We start from the raw sequence: 24127 nt of genomic DNA on the forward strand, positions 1-24127 counted from the left end.
TGGGCAGATTGACAAGCCACCCGAATTGAAGAAGAGTGGCGAGAGTGAGCGAGACACTCCGCTGACAGTCTGCGCTGGATGAAGCCTTGACAAGAAGGTCGTCCAGGTAAGGAATTACTGCCAACCCCTGGAGGTGCAGAACCGCAACCACTGCTGCCATGACCTTGGTGAATACTCGAGGGGCCGTGGCTAACCCGAAGGGGAGAGCCACGAATTGGAAATGTTCCTCTCAGATTGCAAAACGTAGCCAACGCTGGTGCGAAACTGCAATTGGCACATGCAGATAGGCATCTCTGATGTCGACGGATGCCAGGAAATCTCCTTGGGTCATTGAGGCAATGACTGATCGCACAGACTCCATGTGAAAATGCCGCACCTGAACATGCTTGTTGAGAAGCTTGAGATCCAGGATGGGCCGGAAGGAACCGTCCTTTTTGGGGACTAGGAAGAGATTTGAATAGAAACCTCTGAACCGTTCCCTGGCGGGAACCGGTACAATTACTCCGTTGGCCTGCAAGGATGCCACGGCCTGAGAGAAGGCGGCGGCCTTGGAGCAGGGGGGAGTTGACAGAAAAAATCTGTTTGGCGGGTTGGAAGAGAACTCTACCCTGTAGCCGTGGGAGATGATATCCCGCACCCACTGGTCGGAGACGTGTTGAAACCACACGTGGGAGAGCCTGCCACCGACCAAGGACGTTGCTGGCTCGGCCAGATAGTCAAGAGGAGGCTGCCTTGGTGGCAGCAGCTCCTGCGGACCCTTGTGGACGCGGCTTCTTGCGCCAGGTGGGCTTCTGGTCCTTGGCCGAGTTAGTGGACGAGGCCGAGGGCTTAGAGTATGACCAGTTGGAGGAACGAAAGGAACGAAACCTCGACTGGTTCCTGCCCTGAACAGGTTTCCTGGCTTTAGTCTGTGGCAAGGAAGTACTCTTCCCACCAGTAGCCTCCTTAATAATTTCATCCAGCTGTTCACCGAACAGCCTGGACCCAGCAAATGGGAGCCCAGCAAGGTACTTCTTTGAGGAAGCATCTGCCTTTCACTCACGAAGCCACAAGATCCTGCAGATAGCGAGGGAATTGGCGGAGGCCACCGCAGTGCGGTGAGAGGCCTCCAGCATGGCAGACATGGCGTAGGCTGAAAAGGCTGAAGCCTGGGAAGTTAAAGCAACCAATTCAGGCATAGAGTCCCTAGTGAGGGTATGCATCTCCTCCAGAGAAGCAGAGATGGCTTTGAGAGCCCACACTGCTGCAAAAGATGGGGAGAACGAGGCCCCTGTCGCCTCATAGACAGACTTGGCCAGGAGGTCAACCTGGCGGTCAGTGGGATCCTTGAGTGAGGTGCCATCAGCCACAGATACAACTGTCCGGGCTGAGAGTCTAGACACCGGAGGGTCCACATTTGGTGAGAGCCCACTCCTTGACCACCTCTGGTGGAAAAGGAAAACGGTCATCAGAACCACGCTTAGGAAAGCGTTTGTCAGGACAGGCTCTGGACTTGGACACAGTGGCCTGAAAACTGGAGTGGTTAAAGAACACACTCCTTGGTCTCTTAGGCAAAGTAAACTGGTGCTTTTCTGCCAGAGAGGGTTGCTCCTCTGATACTGGCGGATTGAGGTCCAGTACAGTATTAATGGACGCAATCAAATCACTAACATCTGCATCCCCCTCAGTCAGATCAATGGGGCACATAGAGGTAGCGTCCGAGCCTCCAGTAAAGACATCCTACTCGTCCTGCGAATCGGCTCGTGAACCGGAGCCGCGGGACGAGGAAGGAGAGGGGTCCCTGCGTTTCCTTTTAGGAGGACGGGGTCTGGGAGCAGATGAAGAATCCTCTGTGAGCTCTGGAGAGCGAGCCGAAGCAGCAGAGGCACCCTGTGAAGGGGGCTGATGCATGCTCAGCAGAGTCCGGGACAGCTCTCCCATGGAGTCTGCAAAGGACTGGGAGATAGACTTAGTAAACAATTCTACCCAAGCCGGGGGTTCAGCCACCGGGGCCGGAGCAGCCTGAGGGACCACTGGGGAGACTCCAGGCTGAGGCACCACCATGTTAGAGCAGGCATCACAATGAGGATATGTGCTCGGTTCAGGCAGTACGAGCTTACATGCAGTGCATATTGAGTACAGCCTTGCAGCCTTGCTCCTAGTGTGAGACATGCTGCTGAGGTGGAGGCTCTGCAGTAAGAACACACTCCTTCAGAATGACCCCCAGAGAGTGTATAATAAAGTCCACAACCAGAGGTTGTGGCTTACCAGACCGATTTGTGTGCCCTCCGGATCCCACAACTCAGACCCCCAGACAGGTTGCAGAGATGCAACAGCCAGCGCCTATCAGTGTGAGAACGCTGATAAAATGGCGCCGGAGTGAGGAGGGGGGCGGGGCCTAGTCCAAGAGCGGGAACCGGAGGGCCAAGGGGATATACAGGGGAGGGAAACATCTCCTCAGAGAGGAGTGTCCTCCCCTCTGCTGAACGGCCGGTGGGCGGCGCCACACTGTCCCTCTGCATGACTGACATGCAGGGGCCGTGAAACCGAAAGTAGGCCGCAGCTGAAGCCGGGGACTAAATTTTACAATGCGGCCGGCGAGCAGGCACCCTCGGCGCGGTTCTCAGGGGAAACCCAGAGAACCGGCCGGAAATGTCACCAAAGAAGGGAATTTTGTTTACTTACCGTAAATTCCTTTTCTTCTAGCTCCAATTGGGAGACCCAGACAATTGGGTGTATAGCTACTGCCTCCGGAGGCCACACAAAGTACTACACTTAAAAGTGTAAGGCCCCTCCCCTTCTGGCTATACACCCCCCCGTGGGATCACGGGCTCCTCAGTTTTAGTGCAAAAGCAAGAAGGAGGAAAGCCAATAACTGTTTTAAATACAAATTCAACCCGAGAAACAACCTCGGAGAACTGAACTGTTCAACATGAACAACATGTGCACCCGAAAAAAACAAATTTCCTAAGAAAAACAGGGCGGGTGCTGGGTCTCCCAATTGGAGCTGGCAGAAAAGGAATTTACGGTAAGTAAACAAAATTCCCTTCTTCTTTGTCGCTCCTAATTGGGAGACCCAGACAATTGGGACGTCCAAAAGCAGTCCCTGGGTGGGTAAAAGAATACCTCGTGATAGGGCCGTCAAACAGCCCTTTCCTACAGGTGAGCCACCGCCGCCTGAAGGACTTGTCTGCCTAGGCCGGCATCCGCCGAAGCGTAGGTATGCACCTGATAATGCTTGGTAAAAAGTGTGCAGACTCGACCAGGTAGCCGCCTGGCACACCTGCTGAGCCGTAGCCTGGTGCCGTAATGCCCAGGACGCACCCACGGCTCTGGTAGAATGGGCTTTCAGTCCTGATGGAATCGGAAGCCCAGCAGAACGGTAGGTGTGAAGAATTGGTTCCTTGATCCAACGCGCAAGGGTGGATTTGGAAGCTTGCGACCCTTTACGCTGACCAGCGACAAGGACAAAGAGTGCATCCGAGCGGCGCAGAGGCGCCGTGCGGGAAATGTAGATCCTGAGTGCTCTCACCAGATCCAATAAATGCAAACCTTTTTCAAATTGGTGAACTGGATGCGGACACAAAGACGGTAAAGTGATATCTTGATTGAGATGAAAGGAAGATACCACCTTGGGAAGAAATTCTGGAATTGGACGCAGAACTACCTTGTCCTGGTGAAACACCAGGAATGGAGATCTGCATGATAACGCCGCCAGCTCGGACACTCTCCGAAGAGACGTGACCGCCACTAGAAAGGCCACTTTCTGTGAAAGACGAGAAAGGGAAACCTCCTTCATAGGCTCGAAAGGCGGCTTTTGGAGAGCAATTAGAACCTTGTTCAGGTCCCAGGGCTCCAATGGCCGCTTGTAAGGGGGGACGATATGACAAACCCCTTGCAGGAACGTGCGTACCTGAGGAAGTCGCGCCAGGCGTTTCTGAAAAAATACGGATAGCGCGGAGACTTGACCCTTAAGGGAGCCAAGCGACAAACCTTTTTCCAACGCAGACTGCAGGAAGGAAAGAAAAGTAGGCAATGCAAAAGGCCAGGGAGAAACTCCCTGAGCCGAGCACCAAGATAGGAATATCCTCCACGTCCTGTGGTAGATCTTGGCGGAGGATGGTTTCCTAGCCTGTCTCATGGTGGCAACCACTTCATGAGATAAACCTGAGGCCGCTAGGATCCAGGACTCAATGGCCACACAGTCAGGTTCAGGGCCGCAGAATTCAGATGGAAAAACGGCCCTTGAGACAGCAAGTCTGGACGGTCTGGTAGTGCCCACGGATGGCCTACCGTGAGGTGCCACAGATCCGGGTACCACGACCTCCTTGGCCAGTCTGGAGCGACGAGAATGGCGCGGCGGCAGTCGGACCTGATTTTGCGGAGCACTCTGGGCAACAATGCCAGAGGTGGGAACACATACGGTAGCCGGAACTGCGACCAATCTTGAACTAAGGCGTCTGCCGCCAGAGCTCGGTGATCGTGAGACCGTGCCATGAAAACCGGGACCTTGTTGTTGTGCCGTGACGCCATCAGGTCGACGTCCGGCATCCCCCAGCGGCGACAGATCTCCTGAAACACGTCCGGGTGAAGGGACCATTCCCCTGCGTCCATGCCCTGGCGACTGAGAAAGTCTGCTTCCCAGTTTTCTACGCCTGGGATGTGAACGGCGGATATGGTGGATGCCGTGTCTTCCACCCACGTCAGAATCCGCCGGACTTCCTGGAAGGCTTGCCGACTGCGTGTTCCCCCTTGGTGGTTGATGTATGCCACCGCTGTGGAGTTGTCCGACTGAATTCGGATCTGCTTGCCTTCCAGCCACTGTTGGAAGGCTTGTAGGGCAAGATAGACTGCTCTGATCTCCAGAACATTGATCTGAAGGGTGGACTCTTTCCGAGTCCACGTACCCTGAGCCCTGTGGTGGAGAAACACTGCTCCCCACCCTGATAGACTCGCATCTGTCGTGACCACCGCCCAGGATGGGGGTAGGAACGACTTTCCTTTTGACAATGAGGTGGGAAGAAGCCACCACCGGAGAGATTCCTTGGCTGCCTGAGAGAGGGAGACCTCCCTGTCGAGGGACGTCGACTTCCCGTCCCATTGGCGGAGAATGTCCCATTGTAGTGGACGCAGATGAAACTGCGCAAAAGGAACTGCTTCCATTGCTGCTACCATCTTCCCTAGGAAGTGCATGAGGCGCCTCAAGGGGTGCGACTGGTCCTGAAGGAGAGATTGCACCCCTATCTGTAGCGAGCACTGTTTGTCCAGTGGAAGTTTCACTATCGCTGAGAGAGTATGAAACTCCATGCCAAGATATGTTAGTGATTGGGTCGGGGTTAGATTTGACTTTGAAAAGTTGATAATCCACCCGAAACTCTGGAGAGTCTTCAGTGCCACGTTCAGGCTGTGTTGGCATGCCTCTTGAGAGGGTGCCTTGATAAGTAGATCGTCCAAATACGGGATCACGGAGTGACCTTGTGAGTGCAGGACTGCTACTACTGCTGCCATGACCTTGGTGAAGACCCGAGGGGCTGTCGCCAGCCCGAAAGGTAGAGCTACGAACTGCAGGTGTTCGCTTCCTATAACGAAGCGTAGAAAACGCTGATGCTCTGGCGCAATTGGCACGTGGAGATAAGCATCCTTGATGTCTATTGATGCTAGGAAATCTCCTTGAGACATTGAGGCGATAACGGAGCGGAGAGATTCCATCCTGAACCTCCTGGTTTTTACGTGTTTGTTGAGCAGCTTGAGATCCAGGACGGGACGGAACGACCCGTCTTTCTTTGGCACCACAAACAAATTGGAGTAAAAACCGTGACCTTGTTCCTGAAGAGGAACAGAAGTCACCACTCCTTCCGCCTTTAGAGCGGACACCGCTTGCAGCAGAGCATCGGCTCGGTCGGGCGGTGGGGAAGTTCTGAAGAAGCGAGTTGGAGGACGAGAGCAGAACTCTATCCTGTACCCGTGAGACAGAATGTCTCTCACCCAACGGTCTTTGACCTGTGACAACCAAATGTCGCCAAAGCGGGAGAGCCTGCCACCGACCGAGGATGCGGAGAGAGGAGGCTGAGAGTCATGAGGAAGCCGTCTTGGTAACTGTTCTTCCGGCTGGCTTTTTTGGGCGTGATTGAGTCCGCCAAGAATCTGAGCCCCTCTGATCCTTCTGAGTCCTTTTGGACGAGTAGAATTGGGACCTGCCTGAGCCTCGAAAGGACCGAAAACCAGACTGTCCCCTCCTCTGTTGAGGTTTGTTTTGTCTGGGCTGAGGTAAGGATGAATCCTTACCCTTGGAGTGTTTAATGATTTCATCCAAACGCTCACCAAACAATCGGTCACGAGAAAAAGGCAAACTGGTTAAGCACTTCTTGGAAGAAGAATCTGCCTTCCATTCTCTCAACCACAGGGCTCTGCGTAAAACCACAGAGTTGGCTGACGCCACCGCCGTACGGCTCGTAGAGTCTAGGACAGCATTAATCGCGTAAGACGCGAATGCAGACATTTGAGAGGTCAAGGGTGCCACCTGCGAAGCAGATGTACGTGTGACCGTGTCGACCTGTGTAAGCCCAGCTGAAATAGCTTGGAGTGCCCATACGGCTGCGAATGCTGGCGCCAACGACGCTCCAATAGCTTCATAGATGGATTTTAACCAGAGCTCCATCTGTCTGTCAGTGGCATCTTTAAGTGCCGCCCCATCTTCCACTGCAACTAGAGATCTGGCTGCAAGCCTGGAGATTGGAGGGTCCACCTTGGGACACTGTGTCCAGCCCTTGACCACGTCAGGGGGAAAAGGATAGCGTGTATCTTTAAGCCGTTTGGAAAAACGCTTATCTGGATAAGCGTGGTGTTTCTGGATTGCGTCTCTAAAGTCAGAGTGGTCCAGAAACGTGCTTAATTTACGCTTGGGATACCTGAAATGGAATTTCTCCTGCTGTGAAGCTGCCTCCTCCGCAAGAGGAGCTGGTGGAGAAATGTCTAACATCCTATTGATGGACGCTATAAGATCATTCACTATGGCGTCACCATCCGGGGTATCTAGATTGAGAGCGGCCCCAGCATCAGACTCCTGATCAGTTACATCCGCCTCATCACACAGAGAGTCGTCCCGCTGGGACCCTGACCAGTGTGATGAAGTTGAGGGTCGCTCATAGCGAGCCCGCTTAGGTTGTCTGGGACTGTCGTCCGAGTCAGAGCCGTCACCCTGGGGTGCATGTGACACCCCCGGAGCTAGGAAGTGGTCCAGCTGAGGGGGACCAGGGGGCAATGGATCAACAGTGCCCATGGTCTGAGTTACTGGTCTAGACTGCAATGTTTCAAGAATTTTAGACATAGTCATAGACAATTTGTCAGCAAAAGCTGCAAACTCCGTCCCTGTCACCTGGACAGCATTTACAGGTGGTTCTCCCTGGGTCACCTCTAGCAGCGGCCCCGGCTGAGCAATTGCCACAGGGGCCGAGCACTGCACACAATGGGGGTCAGTGGAACCTGCCGGTAGAGTAGCCCCACATGCGGTACAAGCAGCATATAAAGTCCGTGCCTTGGCACTTTTGCTTTTTGCGGACGACATGCTGTTATCTCCTTGAGAAAGCTAAGGAGGGTATATAGCAGAAAACCACCAGCGACTGTACAGTGCAAAGTATTGCCAGCACAAAATACAAAAGTACACTATGGCACAAGTGGGGGAGAGCCCTTGAGGGCTGCTTACCGCCCGCTGAAAAGCGGGTGTGAGATCGTAGAATCCCTTGTCTGGGTCTCCCAGCCTCCCCTCCGCAGTTCAGCGTGCAGGCAGGAATGGCTGCCGGCGTCCTGTGAAGAGGGGCGGACCGTGGGCGTCCCAAACAAAAGAGCGGGAAGCTGCGTCCCCCTGTGCCTAGTGTGAGGGCTGGAGTATGTAAAACAGACTCCAGCTCTTAACGCTGCTGGACTGTACAGCGTCCCGCCCTCCTCCTGACTGGCAGGTCCGGGGGCGGGAACGATACGAACTAGGCCGCAAAAGCCGGGGACTGTAGTAATCTAGCGCGGCCGTCATATATGCACGGCCAGCGCGGAAGTCCCCGGCGCACCACAAATCCCAGCCGCGACCAGTAAACACTGACCCCAGCGGCCGGATCGGCCGATCGTACAAAGTCACCTCACTCAGCAGAGCTGTAGTGAGTAACGGCACCAGCGCAGCAGCGCTGTTTACCCCGGCGCACTAACACACCCAGCAATGCTGCAGTGTGCGTGCGATAAGCACGGGGACACGGAGTACCTTGATGGAGCAGGGTCCTGTCCCTGAGAAAACTCCGCTCCGTATCCAGCAGATCCTCCAGGGGCTGTGGATGGAGCACGGCCTCAGTGCCCGGAGACCGGTAAAGTCCCACTTCACCCAGAGCCCTAATGGGGATGGGGAAGGAATCAGCATGTGGGCTCCAGCCTCCGTACCCGCAATGGGTACCTCAACCTTAACAAACACCGCCGACAGAAAGTGGGGTGAGAAGGGAGCATGCTGGGGGCCCTAGTATGGGCCCTCTTTTCTTCCATCCGACATAGTCAGCAGCTGCTGCTGACTAAACAGTGGAGCTATGCGTGGATGTCTGGCCTCCTTCGCACAAAGCATAAAACTGAGGAGCCCGTGATCCCACGGGGGGGTGTATAGCCAGAAGGGGAGGGGCCTTACACTTTTAAGTGTAGTACTTTGTGTGGCCTCCGGAGGCAGTAGCTATACACCCAATTGTCTGGGTCTCCCAATTAGGAGCGACAAAGAAATAACTAACACACTCTCCCCAACAATAAAAAATGCAAAAGACCCCCTGACAATAACGTCTCAAATACTTAGCTTGAGAGACGCAGGGCCAGGTCCCTGAGGGATGAGTGCTCCGTCCGGCAGGGTCCTGAGAGGGCTGCGGATGGAGACCGGTCTCCTGCAAAGCAGTGAGAACCGTGCTGGCTCCCACTTCAAGCCAGAGCCCGAGGGATGGTGAAGGAGCACGGCATGTAAAGGCTCCAGCCTTGAAATCAACCTTAACAGCACCGCCGACACAGTGGGGTGAGAAGGGACATGCCGGGAGTCCAGCTTGGACCCGCTTTTCTTCCAACTCTTTAAAATCAAAAATCAGATGAGAATGCATGTGTGATCCTCCTGAACACAAAGCATTGAACTGGCTATATTTGGTTATCCAGGGGGTGTATATCCTAGGAGGGAGGAGCTACACTTTTTAGTGTAGTACTTTGTGTGTCCTCCGGAGGCAGAAGCTATACACCCATGGTCTGGGTCTCCCATAAGGAACGATGAAGAAAAACAAGTTAATCACGAATGACTAAAATATAACTTTTATTTAGTAATCATAAAAATGTATTATTCCTAACAGACATGATATACAAGTGCATCTCAAATTAGATCAAAAAGTTAATTTCAGTAATTCAATACAAAAAGGGAAACAAATTATATAGTCATTACACACAGAGTGATGTATTTCTAGTGTTTATTTCTGGTAATGTTGATGATTATGGCTTACAGCCAATGAAAACCCAAAAGTTATTATCTCAGTATCTCAGAAACTTTTAAACTCCAAAATGTTGGCCTATTGAAAAGTATGTACAGTAAATGTACTCAATACTTGATCGGGGCTCCTTTTGCATGAATTACTACATTAATGTGGCGTGGCATGAAGGCGATCAGCCTGTGGAACTGCTGAGATGTTATGGAAACCCAGGTTGCTTTGAAAACAGCCTTCAGCTCGTCTGCATTGTTGGGTCTGGTGTCTCTCTTCTTCTGCTTGACAATACACCATAGATTCTCTATGAGATTTAGGTCAGGCGAGTTTGCTGGCCAATGAAGCACAGTGATACTGTGGCTATTAAACAAAGTATGGTTACTTTTGGCAATGTGGACAGGTGCCAGGTCCTGAAGGAAAATGAAATTGCCATCTCCAGAAGGCTTGTCAGCAGAGGGAAGCATGAGGGGCTCTAAAATTTCCTGGTAGATAGCTGCGCTGACTTTGGTGTTGAGAAAACACAGGGGACCCTATACCAGCAGATGACATGGCTCCTCAAACCATCACTGATTGTGGAAACTTCACACTAGACCTCAAGCAGCTTGGATTGTGGCCTCTCCACTCTTCCTCTAGACTCTGGGAGCTTGATTTCCAAATGAAATGCAAAATTTACTTTCATCAGAAAACAACACCTTGGACCACTGAGCAACATTCCAGTTCTTTTTCTCCTTGGCCCAGGTAAGACGCTTCCTGCGTTGTCTATTGGTCTTCAGTGGCTTGACACAAGGAAGGCAACGGTTGTAGATCATGTCCTGGATACAACTGTGTGTGGTGGCTCTCAAAGCACTGACACCAGCAGCAGTCCACTCCTTGTGGATGTCCCCCAAATTTTTGAATGGCCTTTTCTTAAACCTATCACGACTGCGGCTATCCTGGTTGCTTGTGCACCTTTTTCTACCACACTTTTTCCTTCCACTCAACTTTTCATGAATATGCTTGGATAGAGCACTCTGAACAGACAGCTTCTTTAGCAATGACCTTTTGTGGCTTACCCTCTTCCTTGTGGAATGTGTCAATGATGGCCTTCTGGACATTGTCAAGTTAAGAGGATTGTTAATTTACAGTTAAGCATTATGCACAATTTTAGTGTCGTGTTAAGAAACAGCAAACCCATCAGAAGAATAAACAAATGCCTCCAAGTATAACAAAGAAAAGCGTATCTTTTTATGTGACTGGACAACTCTGTCAATGTTTTTTGTTTAGAGGAGTTTAGTAAAAAAACAAAACATTGTTTTGTTTACTTTATTAAATTTTCTTAAGAATTTTTTTGAAGAGGAAGGGAAGAAAGGGTAGGCTAAAAGTGGATGGGGGAAGGGAAGGAGTTAGGGAATATAAAGGTGGAGGAGAAAGGGAAGGAGGAAGACGTTGATGCAATTTGTTAAGTTTCAAAGTCAAGCAAGATTATAAACTCTTATATTCATTTAGGACAACCCCTTTAAGTCAATTTCTCTTTCAGTTTGTTACCTTTGCAGTTGCTGCCCAAAGAGGTTCATGATCCAAAAAGAATTCTTCCATTGCACTAAGACAGCACAAGTGGTCAGCCGCACGCTTTACGTAGTTTTTAAAAACTGGGGTCCATCTTTTTAAAAGCTGTGGAAACAGAAATTTCCTCTAAATGAAATGCCTTATTACGTTATTTTAAAACAGTCATTTGAGTGTAGTGTATGTTACCATCTTTTTAGTTGATAGGGTGTCACAAAGAAGGGAATTTTGTTTACTTACCGTAAATTCCTTTTCTTCTAGCTCCAATTGGGAGACCCAGACAATTGGGTGTATAGCTATGCCTCTGGAGGCCACACAAAGTATTACACTAAAAGTGTAAAGCCCCTCCCCTTCTGCCTATACACCCCCCGTGCCTCACGGGCTCCTCAGTTTTGGTGCAAAAGCAAGAAGGAGGAAAAAATTATAAATTGGTTTAAAGTAAATTCAATCCGAAGGAACATCGGAGAACTGAAACCATTCAACATGAACAACATGTGTACACAAAAAACAGGGGCGGGTGCTGGGTCTCCCAATTGGAGCTAGAAGAAAAGGAATTTACGGTAAGTAAACAAAATTCCCTTCTTCTTTGTCGCTCCATTGGGAGACCCAGACAATTGGGACGTCCAAAAGCAGTCCCTGGGTGGGTAAATAATACCTCATAATAGAGCCGTAAACGGCTCCGTCCTACAGGTGGGCAACCGCCGCCTGAAGGACTCGCCTACCTAGGCTGGCATCTGCCGAAGCATAGGTATGCACCTGATAGTGTTTCGTGAAAGTGTGCAGGCTCGACCAGGTAGCTGCCTGACACACCTGCTGAGCCGTAGCCTGGTGCCGCAAGGCCCAGGACGCTCCCACGGCCCTGGTAGAATGGGCCTTCAGCCCTGAGGGAATCGGAAGCCCCGAGGAACGATAAGCTTCGAGAATTGGTTCCTTGATCCACCGAGCCAGGGTTGATTTGGAAGCTTGTGTCCCTTTACGCTGGCCAGCGACAAGGACAAAGAGTGCATCCGAGTGCAAATCCTTTTCACATTGGTGAACTGGATGAGGACAATGAAAAGGGGATACCACCTTAGGGAGAAATTCCGGAACCGGACGCAGAACCACCTTGTCCTGGTGAAACACCAGGAAAGGGGCTTTGCACGACAACGCTGCTAGCTCAGACACTCTCCGAAGTGAAGTGACTGCTACTAGGAAAACCACTTTCTGCGAAAGGCGTGAGAGAGAAATATCCCTCATTGGCTCGAACGGTGGTTTCTGAAGAACCATCAGCACCCTGTTCAGATCCCAGGGTTCTAACGGACGCTTGTAAGGAGGGACGATGTGACAAACCCACTGCAGGAACGTGCGTACCTGTGGAAGTCTGGCTAGGCGCTTCTGAAAAAACACAGAGAGCGCAGAGACTTGTCCCTTAAGGGAGCCGAGCGACAAACCCTTTTCCAATCCGGATTGGAGGAAGGACAGAAAAGTGGGCAAGGTAAATGGCCAGGGAGAAAAACCCTGAGCAGAGCACCACGACAGGAATATTTTCCACGTCCTGTGGTAGATCTTGGCGGACGTTGGTTTCCTAGCCTGTCTCATAGTGGCAATGACCTCTTGAGATAATCCTGAAGACGCTAGGATCCAGGACTCAATGGCCACACAGTCAGGTTGAGGGCCGCAGAATTCAGATGGAAAAACGGCCCTTGAGACAGCAAGTCTGGTCGGTCTGGTAGTGCCCACGGTTGGCCGACCCTGAGATGCCACAGATCCGGGTACCACGACCTCCTCGGCCAGTCTGGAGCGACGAGGATGGCGCGGCGGCAGTCGGCCCTGATCTTGCGTAACACTCTGGGCAACAGTGCCAGAGGAGGAAACACATAAGGGAGTTGAAACTGCGACCAATCCTGAACTAAGGCGTCTGCCGCCAGAGCTCTGTGATCTTGAGACCGTGCCATGAATGTCGGGACCTTGTTGTTGTGCCGGGACGCCATTAGGTCGACGTCCGGCATGCCCCAGCGGCAACAGATCTCCTGAAAAACGTCCGGGTGAAGGGACCATTCCCCTGCGTCCATGCCCTGGCGACTGAGAAAGTCCGCTTCCCAGTTTTCTACGCCCGGGATGTGAACTGCGGATATGGTGGAGGCTGTGGCTTCCACCCACAGCAGAATCCGCCGGACTTCCTGGAAGGCTTGCCGACTGCGTGTCCCGCCTTGGTGGTTGATGTATGCCACCGCTGTGGAGTTGTCCGACTGAACTCGGATCTGTTTGCCTTCCAGCCACGGCTGGAACGCCTTTAGGGCAAGATACACTGCCCTTATCTCCAGAACATTGATCTGAAGGGAGGACTCTGTCTGAGTCCAAGTACCCTGAGCCCTGTGGTGGAGAAAGACCGCTCCCCACCCTGACAGGCTCGCGTCCGTCGTGACCACCGCCCAGGATGGGGGCAGGAAGGATTTCCCCTTCGACAGAGAAGTGGGGAGAAGCCACCACTGAAGGGAAGCCTTGGCTGCCCGAGAAAGGGAGACGTTCCTGTCGAGGGACGTCGACTTCCTGTCCCATTTGCGGAGAATGTCCCATTGAAGTGGGCGCAGATGAAACTGCGCAAAAGGAACTGCCTCCATTGCTGCCACCATCTTCCCTAGGAAGTGCATGAGGCGCCTCAGGGGGTGTGACTGACCTTGAAGGAGAGATTGCACCCCTGTCTGTAGTGAACGCTGTTTGTTCAGCGGAAGCTTCACTATCGCTGAGAGAGTATGAAACTCCATGCCAAGATATGTCAGTGATTGGGCCGGTGTCAGATTTGACTTTGGAAAATTGATGATCCACCCGAAACTCTGGAGAGTTTCCAGAGCAATGTTCAGGCTGTGTTGGCATGCCCCTTGAGAGGGTGCCTTGACAAGTAGATAGTCTAAGTAAGGGATCACCGAGTGTCCCTGAGAGTGTAGGATTGCCACCACTGTTGCCATGACCTTGGTGAAGACCCGTGGGGCTGTCGCCAGGCCAAAAGGCAGTGCCACGAACTGAAGGTGTTCGTCCCCTATGGCGAAACGCAGGAAGCGCTGATGCTCTGGTGCAATCGGTACGTGGAGATAAGCATCTTTGATGTCGATTGATGCCAGGAAATCTCCTTGGGACATTGAGGCGATGACGGAGCGGAGCGATTCCATCCGGAACCGCCTGGTTTTCACATGCTTGTTGAGCAGTTTTAGGTCCAGAACGGGACGGAAGGATCCGTCCTTTTTTGGCACCACGAACAAGTTGGAGTAAAAACCGTGACCCCGTTGCTGAAGAGGAACAGGGATCACCACTCCTTCCGCCTTCAGAGTGCACACCGCCTGCAGAAGAGCCTCGGCTCTGTCGGGGGGCGGAGATGTTCTGAAGAAACGAGTCGGAGGACGAGAGCTGAACTCTATCCTGTAACCTCGAGATAGAATGTCTCTCACCCATCGGTCTTTTACTTGTGGCAGCCAGGCGTCGCAAAAGCGGGAGAGCCTGCCACCGACCGAGGATGCGGTTTGAGGAGGCCGAAAGTCATGAGGAGGCCGCTTTGGGCGCGGTTCCTCCGGCGGTCCTTTTAGGACGTGACTTAGACCGCCAGGAATCGGAGTTCCTCTGATCTTTCTGAGGCCTTTTGGACGAGGAGAATTGAGACCTGCCCGCGGTCCGAAAGGACCGAAACCTCGATTGTACCTTCCGTGGTTGAGGTCTGTTTGGTTTGGACTGGGGTAAGGATGAATCCTTTCCCTTGGATTGTTTAATGATTTCATCCAATCGCTCACCAAACAAGCGGTCGCCAGACAATGGCAAACCGGTTAAGAACTTTTTGGAAGCAGAGTCTGCCTTCCATTCACGTAGCCACATGGCCCTGTGGAGTACCACCGAATTGGCGGATGCCACCGCCGTACGGCTCGCCGAGTCCAGGATAGCATTAATGGCGTAGGACGCAAATGCCGACGCCTGAGAGGTTAAGGACACCACTTGCGGGGCAGACGTACGTGTTACTGTATTAATCTGCGCCTGACAAGCTGAGATAGCTTGGAGTGCCCATACGGCTGCGAATGCTGGAGCAAAAGACGCGCCGATAGCTTCATAGATGGATTTCAACCATAGTTCCATCTGTCTGTCAGTGGCATCTTTGAGTGAAGCCCCATCTTCCACTGCAACTATGGATCTAGCCGCCAGTCTGGAGATTGGAGGATCCACCTTAGGACACTGAGTCCAGCCCTTGACAACCTCGGGGGGGGGGGGGGAAGGGATAACGTGTGTCCTTAAGGCGCTTGGAAAAACACTTGTCTGGACAGTCTCGGTTTTTCTGGATTGCCTCTCTGAAGTCAGAGTGATCCAGAAACGTATTTAATGTACGCTTGGGAAACCTGAAACGGAATTTCTCCTGAGAAGCTGACTCCTCAATTGTAGGAGCTGGGGGAGAAATATCCAACACCTGATTGATGGTCGCTATAAGGTCATTCACTACGGCGTCACCCTCAGGTGTATCTAGGTTGAGAGCGGCTTCAGGATCAGAATCCTGATCTGTTACCTCCGCTTCATCCTCCAGAGAGTCCTCCTGCTGGGACCCTGAACAGTGTGATGAAGTGGAGGGAATTTCCCAGCGACCCCGCTTGGGCGGCCTGGGACTGCGGTCCGTGTCAGAGACCTCACCCTGGGACCTATGGGTCACCCCAGGGGCACTTTGCTGTTCCAATTGAGGGGGACCAGGGGTCAAGGATTGGACAGTGCCCGGAGCCTGAATCACCGGTCTGGACTGCAATGCTTCCAGTATTTTAGCAGACGATTTATCCATACTCTCAGACAGTTTGTCAGCAAAGGCTGCAAACTCCGTCCCTGTCACCTGGACAGTGGTAGCAGGTGGTTCCACCTGGGCCACCAGTCGCAGAGGCTCCGGCTGAGTAAGTGCCACAGGGGCCGAGCATTGCACACAATGAGGGTCAGTGGAACCTGCCGGTAGTACAGCTGTACATGAGGTACAGGTTGCAAAGTACGCCTGTGCTTTGGCACCCTTGCTTTTTGCGGATGACATGTTGTCTCCTCTGAGAACAACCAGGAGGGTATATAGCCAAAAATCAACAGAGCGACCGTACAGTGCAAATGTATAGCCTATAAGCCTATATATATATATATATACACTTCGGTACTCAGTGGGGCCAGCACCACAGGTGCTGCTTACCGACCGCTTAGAGCGGTTGTGTGATCACCAGATTCCCTGCCTGGGTCTCCCTGTGTTATCTCTCCTCTCCAGCGTCTGAATCGCTGACAGGAATGGCTGCCAGCGTTCTGTGGGGAGGAGGGGACCGTGGGCGTGCCCAAGAAAAGTGCGGGAATCCAGTGCCCCAGTGTACTGAGTGAGGAGGGGGGAGGATACGAATGTATGCTCCAGCCCTCAGCGCTGACGATCTGTGCAGCGTCCCGCCCTTCCCCTGACTGGCAGGCCTGTGAGCGGGAATATACGACACTAGGCCGCAGAAGCCGGGGACTAAAGTTATAAGCGCGGCCTGCAATAAGCGCGGCCGCGCGGTAGTCCCCGGCGCACTAACACACCCAGCAGTGCTGCAATGTGTATGGCACAAGCGCTCCATGCGCGGTAGTCCCCGGCGCACTAACACACCCAGCAGTGCTGTAATGTGTATGGCACAAGCGCTCCATGCGCGGTAGTCCCCGGCGCACTAACACACCCAGCAGTGCTGTAATGTGTATGGCACCAGCGCTCCATGCGCTGTCCCCACGGGGACACAGAGTACCTCACAGTAGCAGGGCCTTGTCCCTGACGATACCCGGCTCCTATCCAGCAGATTCCCAGGGGCTGCGGAGGGAGCACGGTCCCTGTGCCTGGAGACCGATTAGGATCCCACTTCACCCAGAGCCCATTAAGGGATGGGGAAGGAAAACAGCATGTGGCTCCTGCCTGTGTACCCGCAATGGGTACCTCAACCTTAACAGCACCGCCGACACAGTGGGGTGAGAAGGGAGCATGCTGGGGGCCCTGTTATGGGCCCTCTTTTCTTCCATCCGACCTAGTCAGCAGCTGCTGCTGACTAAGCTGTGGAGCTATGCGTGGATGTCTGCCTCCTTCGCACAAAGCATAAAAACTGAGGAGCCCGTGAGGCACGGGGGGTTTATAGGCAGAAGGGGAGGGGCTTTACACTTTTAGTGTAATACTTTGTGTGGCCTCCGGAGGCATAGCTATACACCCAATTGTCTGGGTCTCCCAATGGAGCGACAAAGAAATGTTAAAATTGTTTTGGAGAATTTTAGAAAATGTGCCTAAAAGTAAGAAAGGTTATAAAGTAAAGACATAACCATTAATTATATGTAAATCCCACACTGGCCCAGTGGTCTATGCTGGTCACTGCAATGATGGTGGTCTGTCGATTATTCATGTGATCGATCTAATCACATACATGCCAAAGTCACTGCTGAGGCTGCAGTAATCAGATGAATCATATGGTGGCAAGTCATCAGTGCAGGACCAGCAGAGACCACTGAAGTGGTGAGAATTGAAAGGGTAAGTAATTGTTGTTTCCTCATTTTCTACCATTTGTTACGCTTTTCACTTTTTTAGAATGTGGGAAACCCTGTTTAAAGGGAAGCTAATCGATAAAGAAAATGACCATTTGCTTAAAATCAGGTTGTTGTGTTGAATGCATGTTTGTTTTTGTTCACTTTCTTTTAAAATTATCAATTTTTTTTTCATATCCTAATTTGTAATAAAACTAAAAAATAGAAATCTTGTAATTTTCACATTGGACACAGGGGCTTTTTTAGACTCCAGCTTACTTACTGTTTTCACAAAATGACCTGTGACCTGGTGACTCACAGCGCCCATACTGCAAGGCTCAGTCCCCAAGCCTCCAGGCCACACCACCAGACACAAAAATCACAGCAACAATGGCTCAGAGGTTCCCCGTGATGTGGCGGTGGCTTCATACAGTCTGGTCAGAATGTTGAACCAAGAACCTTATGTTCAGGTATTTAAATTTTGCCTGGTGTCTTTAGATCAACTTATGATTTTTGGATGTGCGGCCATGTCTTTTTCTACTACTATGTTGTCTTTCATATTAAATTAGCCTTTTCAAAAGTCATTGTGAAGAGAGAAGGTGGATCCTGTGTTATCAGCTGGCACAAAGACGTTACCTGTCATTGTAATCCTGCCGATGATAGCCTTGCTGAAAGGTCAGGAAGTGTGAATCTAAAAAAGCCCTAGTGGTCAGTGTGAAAACTGCAGGACAACTAATATTTTTCTTTAATAAAAATGTTGATATTTATTGTTGGCCAATATTCGGTCCAGTTCTGCACCCTCTCCTCAGAACTAGACTGGAATAATCAGGCTCTGGTGGCCACCACTTAGGAAGTGATATTCACGTTTCTCTGGATTATCAGATTTCCTTGGCTACCCGGGTAGACCGCAGTTACCCTTTCATTAAAAAAATAAAATAAAATTGAAAAATAAAAAAGCGTAAACAAAAAAAAAAAAAAAAAAACTTGGTTTAACCCATAGCTCATTTTATGTTTTCTAATTGTAACCTAGCCTTTTGAAAACTTTACATAATTTTCTAGCTTTCAATCTTTAAAAGAAGCTCATCATGTAACACTCACAGGTAGTACCACATTACAGTAAGGATTCACATCAAGTACTCCATTCAGTTGCTGCAATGGGAACTCCAGGACAACTTTGCACAAAATCTGCATCACTTCCACTAGAGAGATGTTATAGGCATATCTGTAGAGAGAGGAACATTTATGGCATGTAATATATATTTACCACTCATTTGATAATACTTTGACCATTAGAATAACCCAGTATACACACAATATGTTCATATCTTAAGAAAAAAAAAATGCTTTTGCAGTTGAATGAAAATTCAGATTCCAACCTACTTGAGTGAGTTGATTTCTAATACAAGATTATCACAGGAAATATTCTCTTCTACACCTCTCTGCAACGTTCCCAAAACTTCATTCTGAAAAACTATACAAGAAAATAGCATCACTGTCCGACTTTAACTTCTTTATCCAGTATTCTTTGCAGTAGGGCTCAATATTTCAATAAACATTATTTGGTTTAGTCCACAAAAGTGAGTAAATGATGCGAACTACCTGGAAACGGACATTGGAAGAATTACCTTTTACGTCATCCAGAAGGGGGGAAGCAGGGCGGCTGTCTACCTGCTCGGAGGATACACTCCTTCCACTCTCACTATCACTGTCCTCTTCGTTAGTAATTTTGAGGCCTGAAAAATTTAAAAAAAAAAAAAAAAGAAGGGAATTTTGTTACTTACCGTAAATTCCTTTTCTTCTAGCTCTGATTGGGAGACCCAGACGATTGGGGTATAGCTACTGCCTCCGGAGGCCACACAAAGCACTACACTAAAAAGTGCAAGGCCCCTCCCCTTCTGGCTATACCCCCCCGTGGTATCACGGGTTCTCCAGTTTTAGTGCCAAAGCAAGAAGGAGGAAAGCCAATAACTGGTTTAAACAAATTAACTCCGAGTAACATCGGAGAACTGAAAAACCGTTCAACATGAACAACATGTGTACCCGCAAACAACAAAAACATCCCGAAGGACAACAGGGCGGGTGCTGGGTCTCCCAATAAGAGCTAGAAGAAAAGGAATTTACGGTAAGTAACAAAATTCCCTTCTTCTTCAGCGCTCTATTGGGAGACCCAGACGATTGGGACGTCCAAAAGCTGTCCCTGGGTGGGTAAAGAAATACCTCATGTTAGGGCTGCAAAACAGCCCTCCCCTACGGGGGGGTGTCACTGCCGCCTGCAGGACTCTTCTACCTAAGCTGGCATCCGCCGAAGCATAGGTATGCACCTGATAATGCTTGGTGAAAGTGTGCAGACTGGACCAGGTAGCTGCCTGGTACACTTGTTGAGCCGAAGCCTGGTGTCATAATGCCCAGGACGCACCCACGGCTCTGGTTGAGTGGGCTTTTAGCCCTGAAGGAACCGGAAGCCCCGCAGAACGGTAGGCCTCTAGAATTGGTTCTTTGATCCATCGAGCCAGGGTGGCTTTAGAAGCCTGCAACCCCTTGCGCGGACCAGCGACAAGGACAAAAAGTGCATCGGAACGGCGCATGGGCGCCGTGCGGGAAATGTAGAGTCTGAGTGCTCTCACCAGATCTAACAAACGTAAGTCCTTTTCATACCGGTGAACCGGATGAGGACAAAAGGAAGGCAAGGATATATCCTGATTAAGATGAAATGAGGATACGACCTTAGGGAGAAACTCCGGAATGGGGCGCAGCACTACCTTGTCCTGGTGGAACACCAGGAAGGGAGCCTTGGATGACAGAGCTGCCAGCTCAGACACTCGCCGAAGCGATGTGATCGCAACGAGAAACGCCACCTTCTGTGACAGGCGAGAAAGGAAACTTCCTTCAGAGGCTCGAAAGGCGGCTTCTGGAGAGCAACTAATACCCTGTTGAGATCCCATGGATCTAACGGCCGCTTGTACGGGGGTACGATATGACAGACCCCCTGTAGGAACGTGCGCACCTTAGAAAGACGTGCTAGACGCTTCTGAAAAAACACGGATAGTGCCGAGACTTCCCCCTTAAGGAAGCCGAGCGACAAGCCCTTTTCTAACCCCGATTGCAGGAAGGAAAGAAAAATAGGCAATGCAAATGGCCAGGGAGACACTCCCTGAGCCGAGCACCAGGTTAAGAAAATCTTCCACGTTCTGTGGTAGATCTTAGCAGAGGTGGACTTCCTAGCCTGTTTCATGGTGGCAACGACCCCTTGGGATAATCCTGAAGACGCTAGGATCCAGGACTCAATGGCCACACAGTCAGGTTCAGGGCCGCAGAATTCCGATGGAAAAACGGCCCTTGGGACAGTAAGTCTGGCCAGCCTGGTAGTGACCACGGTCGGCCGACCGTGAGATGCCACAGATCCGGGTACCACGATCTCCTCGGCCAGTCTGGGGCGACGAGTATGACGCGGCTGCAATCGGATCTGATTTTTTGCGCAGTACTCTGGGCAAGAGTGCCAGAGGTGGAAACACATATGTGAGCCGGAACTGCGACCAATCTTGCACTAAGGCGTCTGCCGCCAGAGCTCTGTGATCGCGCGATCGTGCCATAAATGCCGGGACCTTGTTCCTTGTTGTTGTGCCGAGACGCCATTAGGTCGACGTCCGGCACCCCCCAGCGGCGACAGATTTCCTGAAACACGTCCGGGTGAAGGGACCATTCCCCTGCGTCCATACCCTGGCGACTGAGGAAGTCTGCTTCCCAGTTTTCTACGCCCGGGATGTGAACTGCGGATATGGTGGATGCTGTGTCCTCCACCCACATGAGGATTCGCCGGACTTCCTGGAAGGCTTGCCGACTGCGCGTCCCTCCTTGGTGGTTGATGTATGCCACCGCTGTGGAGTTGTCCGACTGGATTCGGATCTGCTCTCTTTCTAGCCACTGCTGGAAAGCTAGTAGGGTAAGATACCCTGCCCCGATTTCCAGAACATTGATCTGAAGGGTGGACTCCTGCTGAGTCCACGTCCCCTGAGCCCTGTGGCGGAGACAAACTGCTCCCCACCCTGACAGACTCGTATCTGTCGTGACCACTGCCCAGGATGGGGGTAGGAAGGATCTTCACTGTGACAATGAGGTGGGAATAAGCCACCATTGCAGAGAGTCCTTGGCCGTCTGGGAAAGGGAGACTTTCCTGTCCAGGGAGGTTGACTGCCCGTCCCATTGGCGGAGAATGTCCCCTTGCAGTTGGCGCAGATGAAACTGCGCAAAGGGAACTGCCTCCATGGCTGCCACCATCTTCCCTAGGAAGTGCATGAGGCGCCTTAAGGGGTGCGACTGGCCTTGAAGGAGAGACTGCACCTCTGTTTGCAGTGAACGCTGCTTGTTCAGCGGAAGCTTCACTATCGCTGATAGAGTGTGAACTCCATGCCGAGATACGTTAGTGATTGAGTCGGTGACCGATTTGACCTTGCCAAATTGATGATCCACCCGAAAGTCTGGAGAGTCTCCAGCGTAACATTCAGGCTGCGTTGTCATGCCTCGAGGGAGGGTGCTTTGACGAGTAGATCGTCCAAGTAAGGGATCACCGGGTGTCCCTGAGAGTGCAAGACTGCTACCACTGCTGCCATGACCTTGGTGAACACCCGTGGGGCTGTCGCCAGACCGAATGGCAGAGCTACGAACTGAAGATGGTCGTCTCCTATCACAAAACGTAGAAAACGTTGGTGCTCCGTAGCAATTGGCACGTGGAGATAGGCATCTTTGATGTCTGTTGAGGCCAGGAAGTCTCCTCGAGACATTGAGGTAATGACGGATCGGAGGGATTCCATCCGGAACCGCCTGGCGTTCGCATGCTTATTGAGCAGTTTTAGGTCCAGAACAGGACGGAAGGAGCCGTCCTTTTTTGGAGCCACAAAGAGATTGGAGTACAAACCCTCGCCCTCGTTCCTGAGGGGGGACAGGGATCACCACTCCTTCTGCTCTTAGAGCGTCCACCGCCTGCAGCAGGGCATCTGCTCGGTGGGGAGGTGGGGCCGTTCTGAAGAATGGAGTCGGAGGACGAGAACAGAACACTGTCCTGTGCACGTGAGCACAATGTCCGTCACCCACCGGTCTGTGACCTGTGGCAGCTAAATGTCGCCAAAGGCGGGGGAGTCTGCCATCAACCGCGGATGCGGAGAGAGAGAGAGAGCTGAGAGTCATGAGGAGACCGCCTTGGTAGCGGTTCCTCCGGCTGCCTTCCTTGGGCGTGATTGAGCCCGGCCGGAATCTGAGCCCGTCTGAGGTTTTGTAGCCCTTTTGCACGAGGACAATTGGGACCTGCCCGAGCTTGGGAAGGACCGAAACCTCGACTGTACTTTTAGGACAGCATTAATAGGGTAAGTCGCAGTGCAGACATTGCGGAGTTACGGACGCCTCTGCGGTACAGATGTACATGTGCTCAAGGCCAGCTGCGCAAGAACAGCTGAAAAGGTTAGGTTGCCTATACGGCTGTGAATGCCGGAGCAACCGACACGCCGATAGCCTCCTAGACAGATTTCAACCAGAGTCCATCTGTCTGTGAATGGCATCTTTAAGTGAAGCCCCATCTCCAGTGCAACTATGGCTCTAGACGCAAGCCTGGAGATTGGAGAATCCACCTTTGGACCCTGGGTCCAGCGCTTGACCACGTCAGGGGAAAAGGGATAACGTGTATCTTAAAAACGTTTGGAGAAGACGCTTATCTGGTAAGCGTGGTGTTTCTGGACTGCTTCTCTGAAGTCAGCGTGGCCAGAAAAATACTCAATATCCGTTTGAGATACTGAAAAGGGACTTCTCCTGCTGTGAATCTGACTCCTCCACTGGGGGAGCTGAGGGAGAAAGATCCAACCTTCCATTGATGGACGCTATAGGATCATTCCGTATGGCGTTACCATCCGGTGTATCCGGATTGATAGCGATGTCAGGATCAAAGTCCTGGAGAGCTGCCTTATCATACAGAGAGTCCTCCTGGGACCCCCCCGTTCCAAATGAGGTTGGTCAGGAAGATTGCCCATGGCCTGTCTGGACTGCAAGTCTCTATCTTATGACAATATATCTGTCGAAACTGCAACTCCGTCCCTGTCCTTGGACAGGGATGACAGGTGGTTTCTTTGGCCACGACTAGTAGAGACCCCGGCAGACGAAGTGCTAGAGACCCCGGCAGACGAAGTGCTACAGGGGAGCATGCACACAATGGGACGGTGTCATGAACAGCATCCCATGTAGTAAAAACAGCACTGAAAATCTGTGTTGCTTTTTTGCCGCTGCCGACTAGCCATCTAGAAGTATATAGCCAAGATTGGTGACCGTACAGTGCAATGTATAGCATACAAGCATAAAGTACAAATGAACACTGCAGCACAAGCAATACAAGCAGCATAGAAGCCTGTGCCCTGGCACCTCTGCTCTTCTGCTGCTGTAGACTAGTCATCTAGGGGAATATAGCCCAGAAGAGTGACCATACAGTGCAATGTATAGCATACAAGCACAAGTACAAATGCACACTGCAGCCCATGCAATACAAGCAGCATAGAAAAAAACCTGTGCCCCAGCACCCTTGGTTTTCTGCTGCTGTAGTCTAGCCATTCCAGGAGAATATAGCTAAGACTAGCGACTGTACAGTGCAGTGTATAGCATACAAG

The 24127-nt window shown here is 51.5% G+C and overlaps 1 protein-coding gene across 1 annotated transcript in view; it reads right to left on the bottom strand.

Annotated features, from left to right (window-relative positions):
* Positions 1 to 24127, bottom strand: part of EIF2B5 (eukaryotic translation initiation factor 2B subunit epsilon) — a 76355-nt gene that overhangs the window by 4711 nt on the left and 47517 nt on the right. The window contains exons 11-14 of the mRNA XM_075338483.1: positions 19112 to 19219; positions 18867 to 18957; positions 18585 to 18708; positions 10977 to 11102 (exon numbers count right to left, since the gene is read on the bottom strand). Of these exons, the coding sequence (XP_075194598.1) occupies positions 10977 to 11102; positions 18585 to 18708; positions 18867 to 18957; positions 19112 to 19219 (449 nt within the window). The remainder of the gene's footprint in view (positions 1 to 10976; positions 11103 to 18584; positions 18709 to 18866; positions 18958 to 19111; positions 19220 to 24127) is intronic.

This window comes from Anomaloglossus baeobatrachus, chromosome 3 (genome assembly GCF_048569485.1).
Source record: "Anomaloglossus baeobatrachus isolate aAnoBae1 chromosome 3, aAnoBae1.hap1, whole genome shotgun sequence".
Classification (NCBI taxonomy): Eukaryota; Metazoa; Chordata; class Amphibia; order Anura; family Aromobatidae; genus Anomaloglossus; species Anomaloglossus baeobatrachus.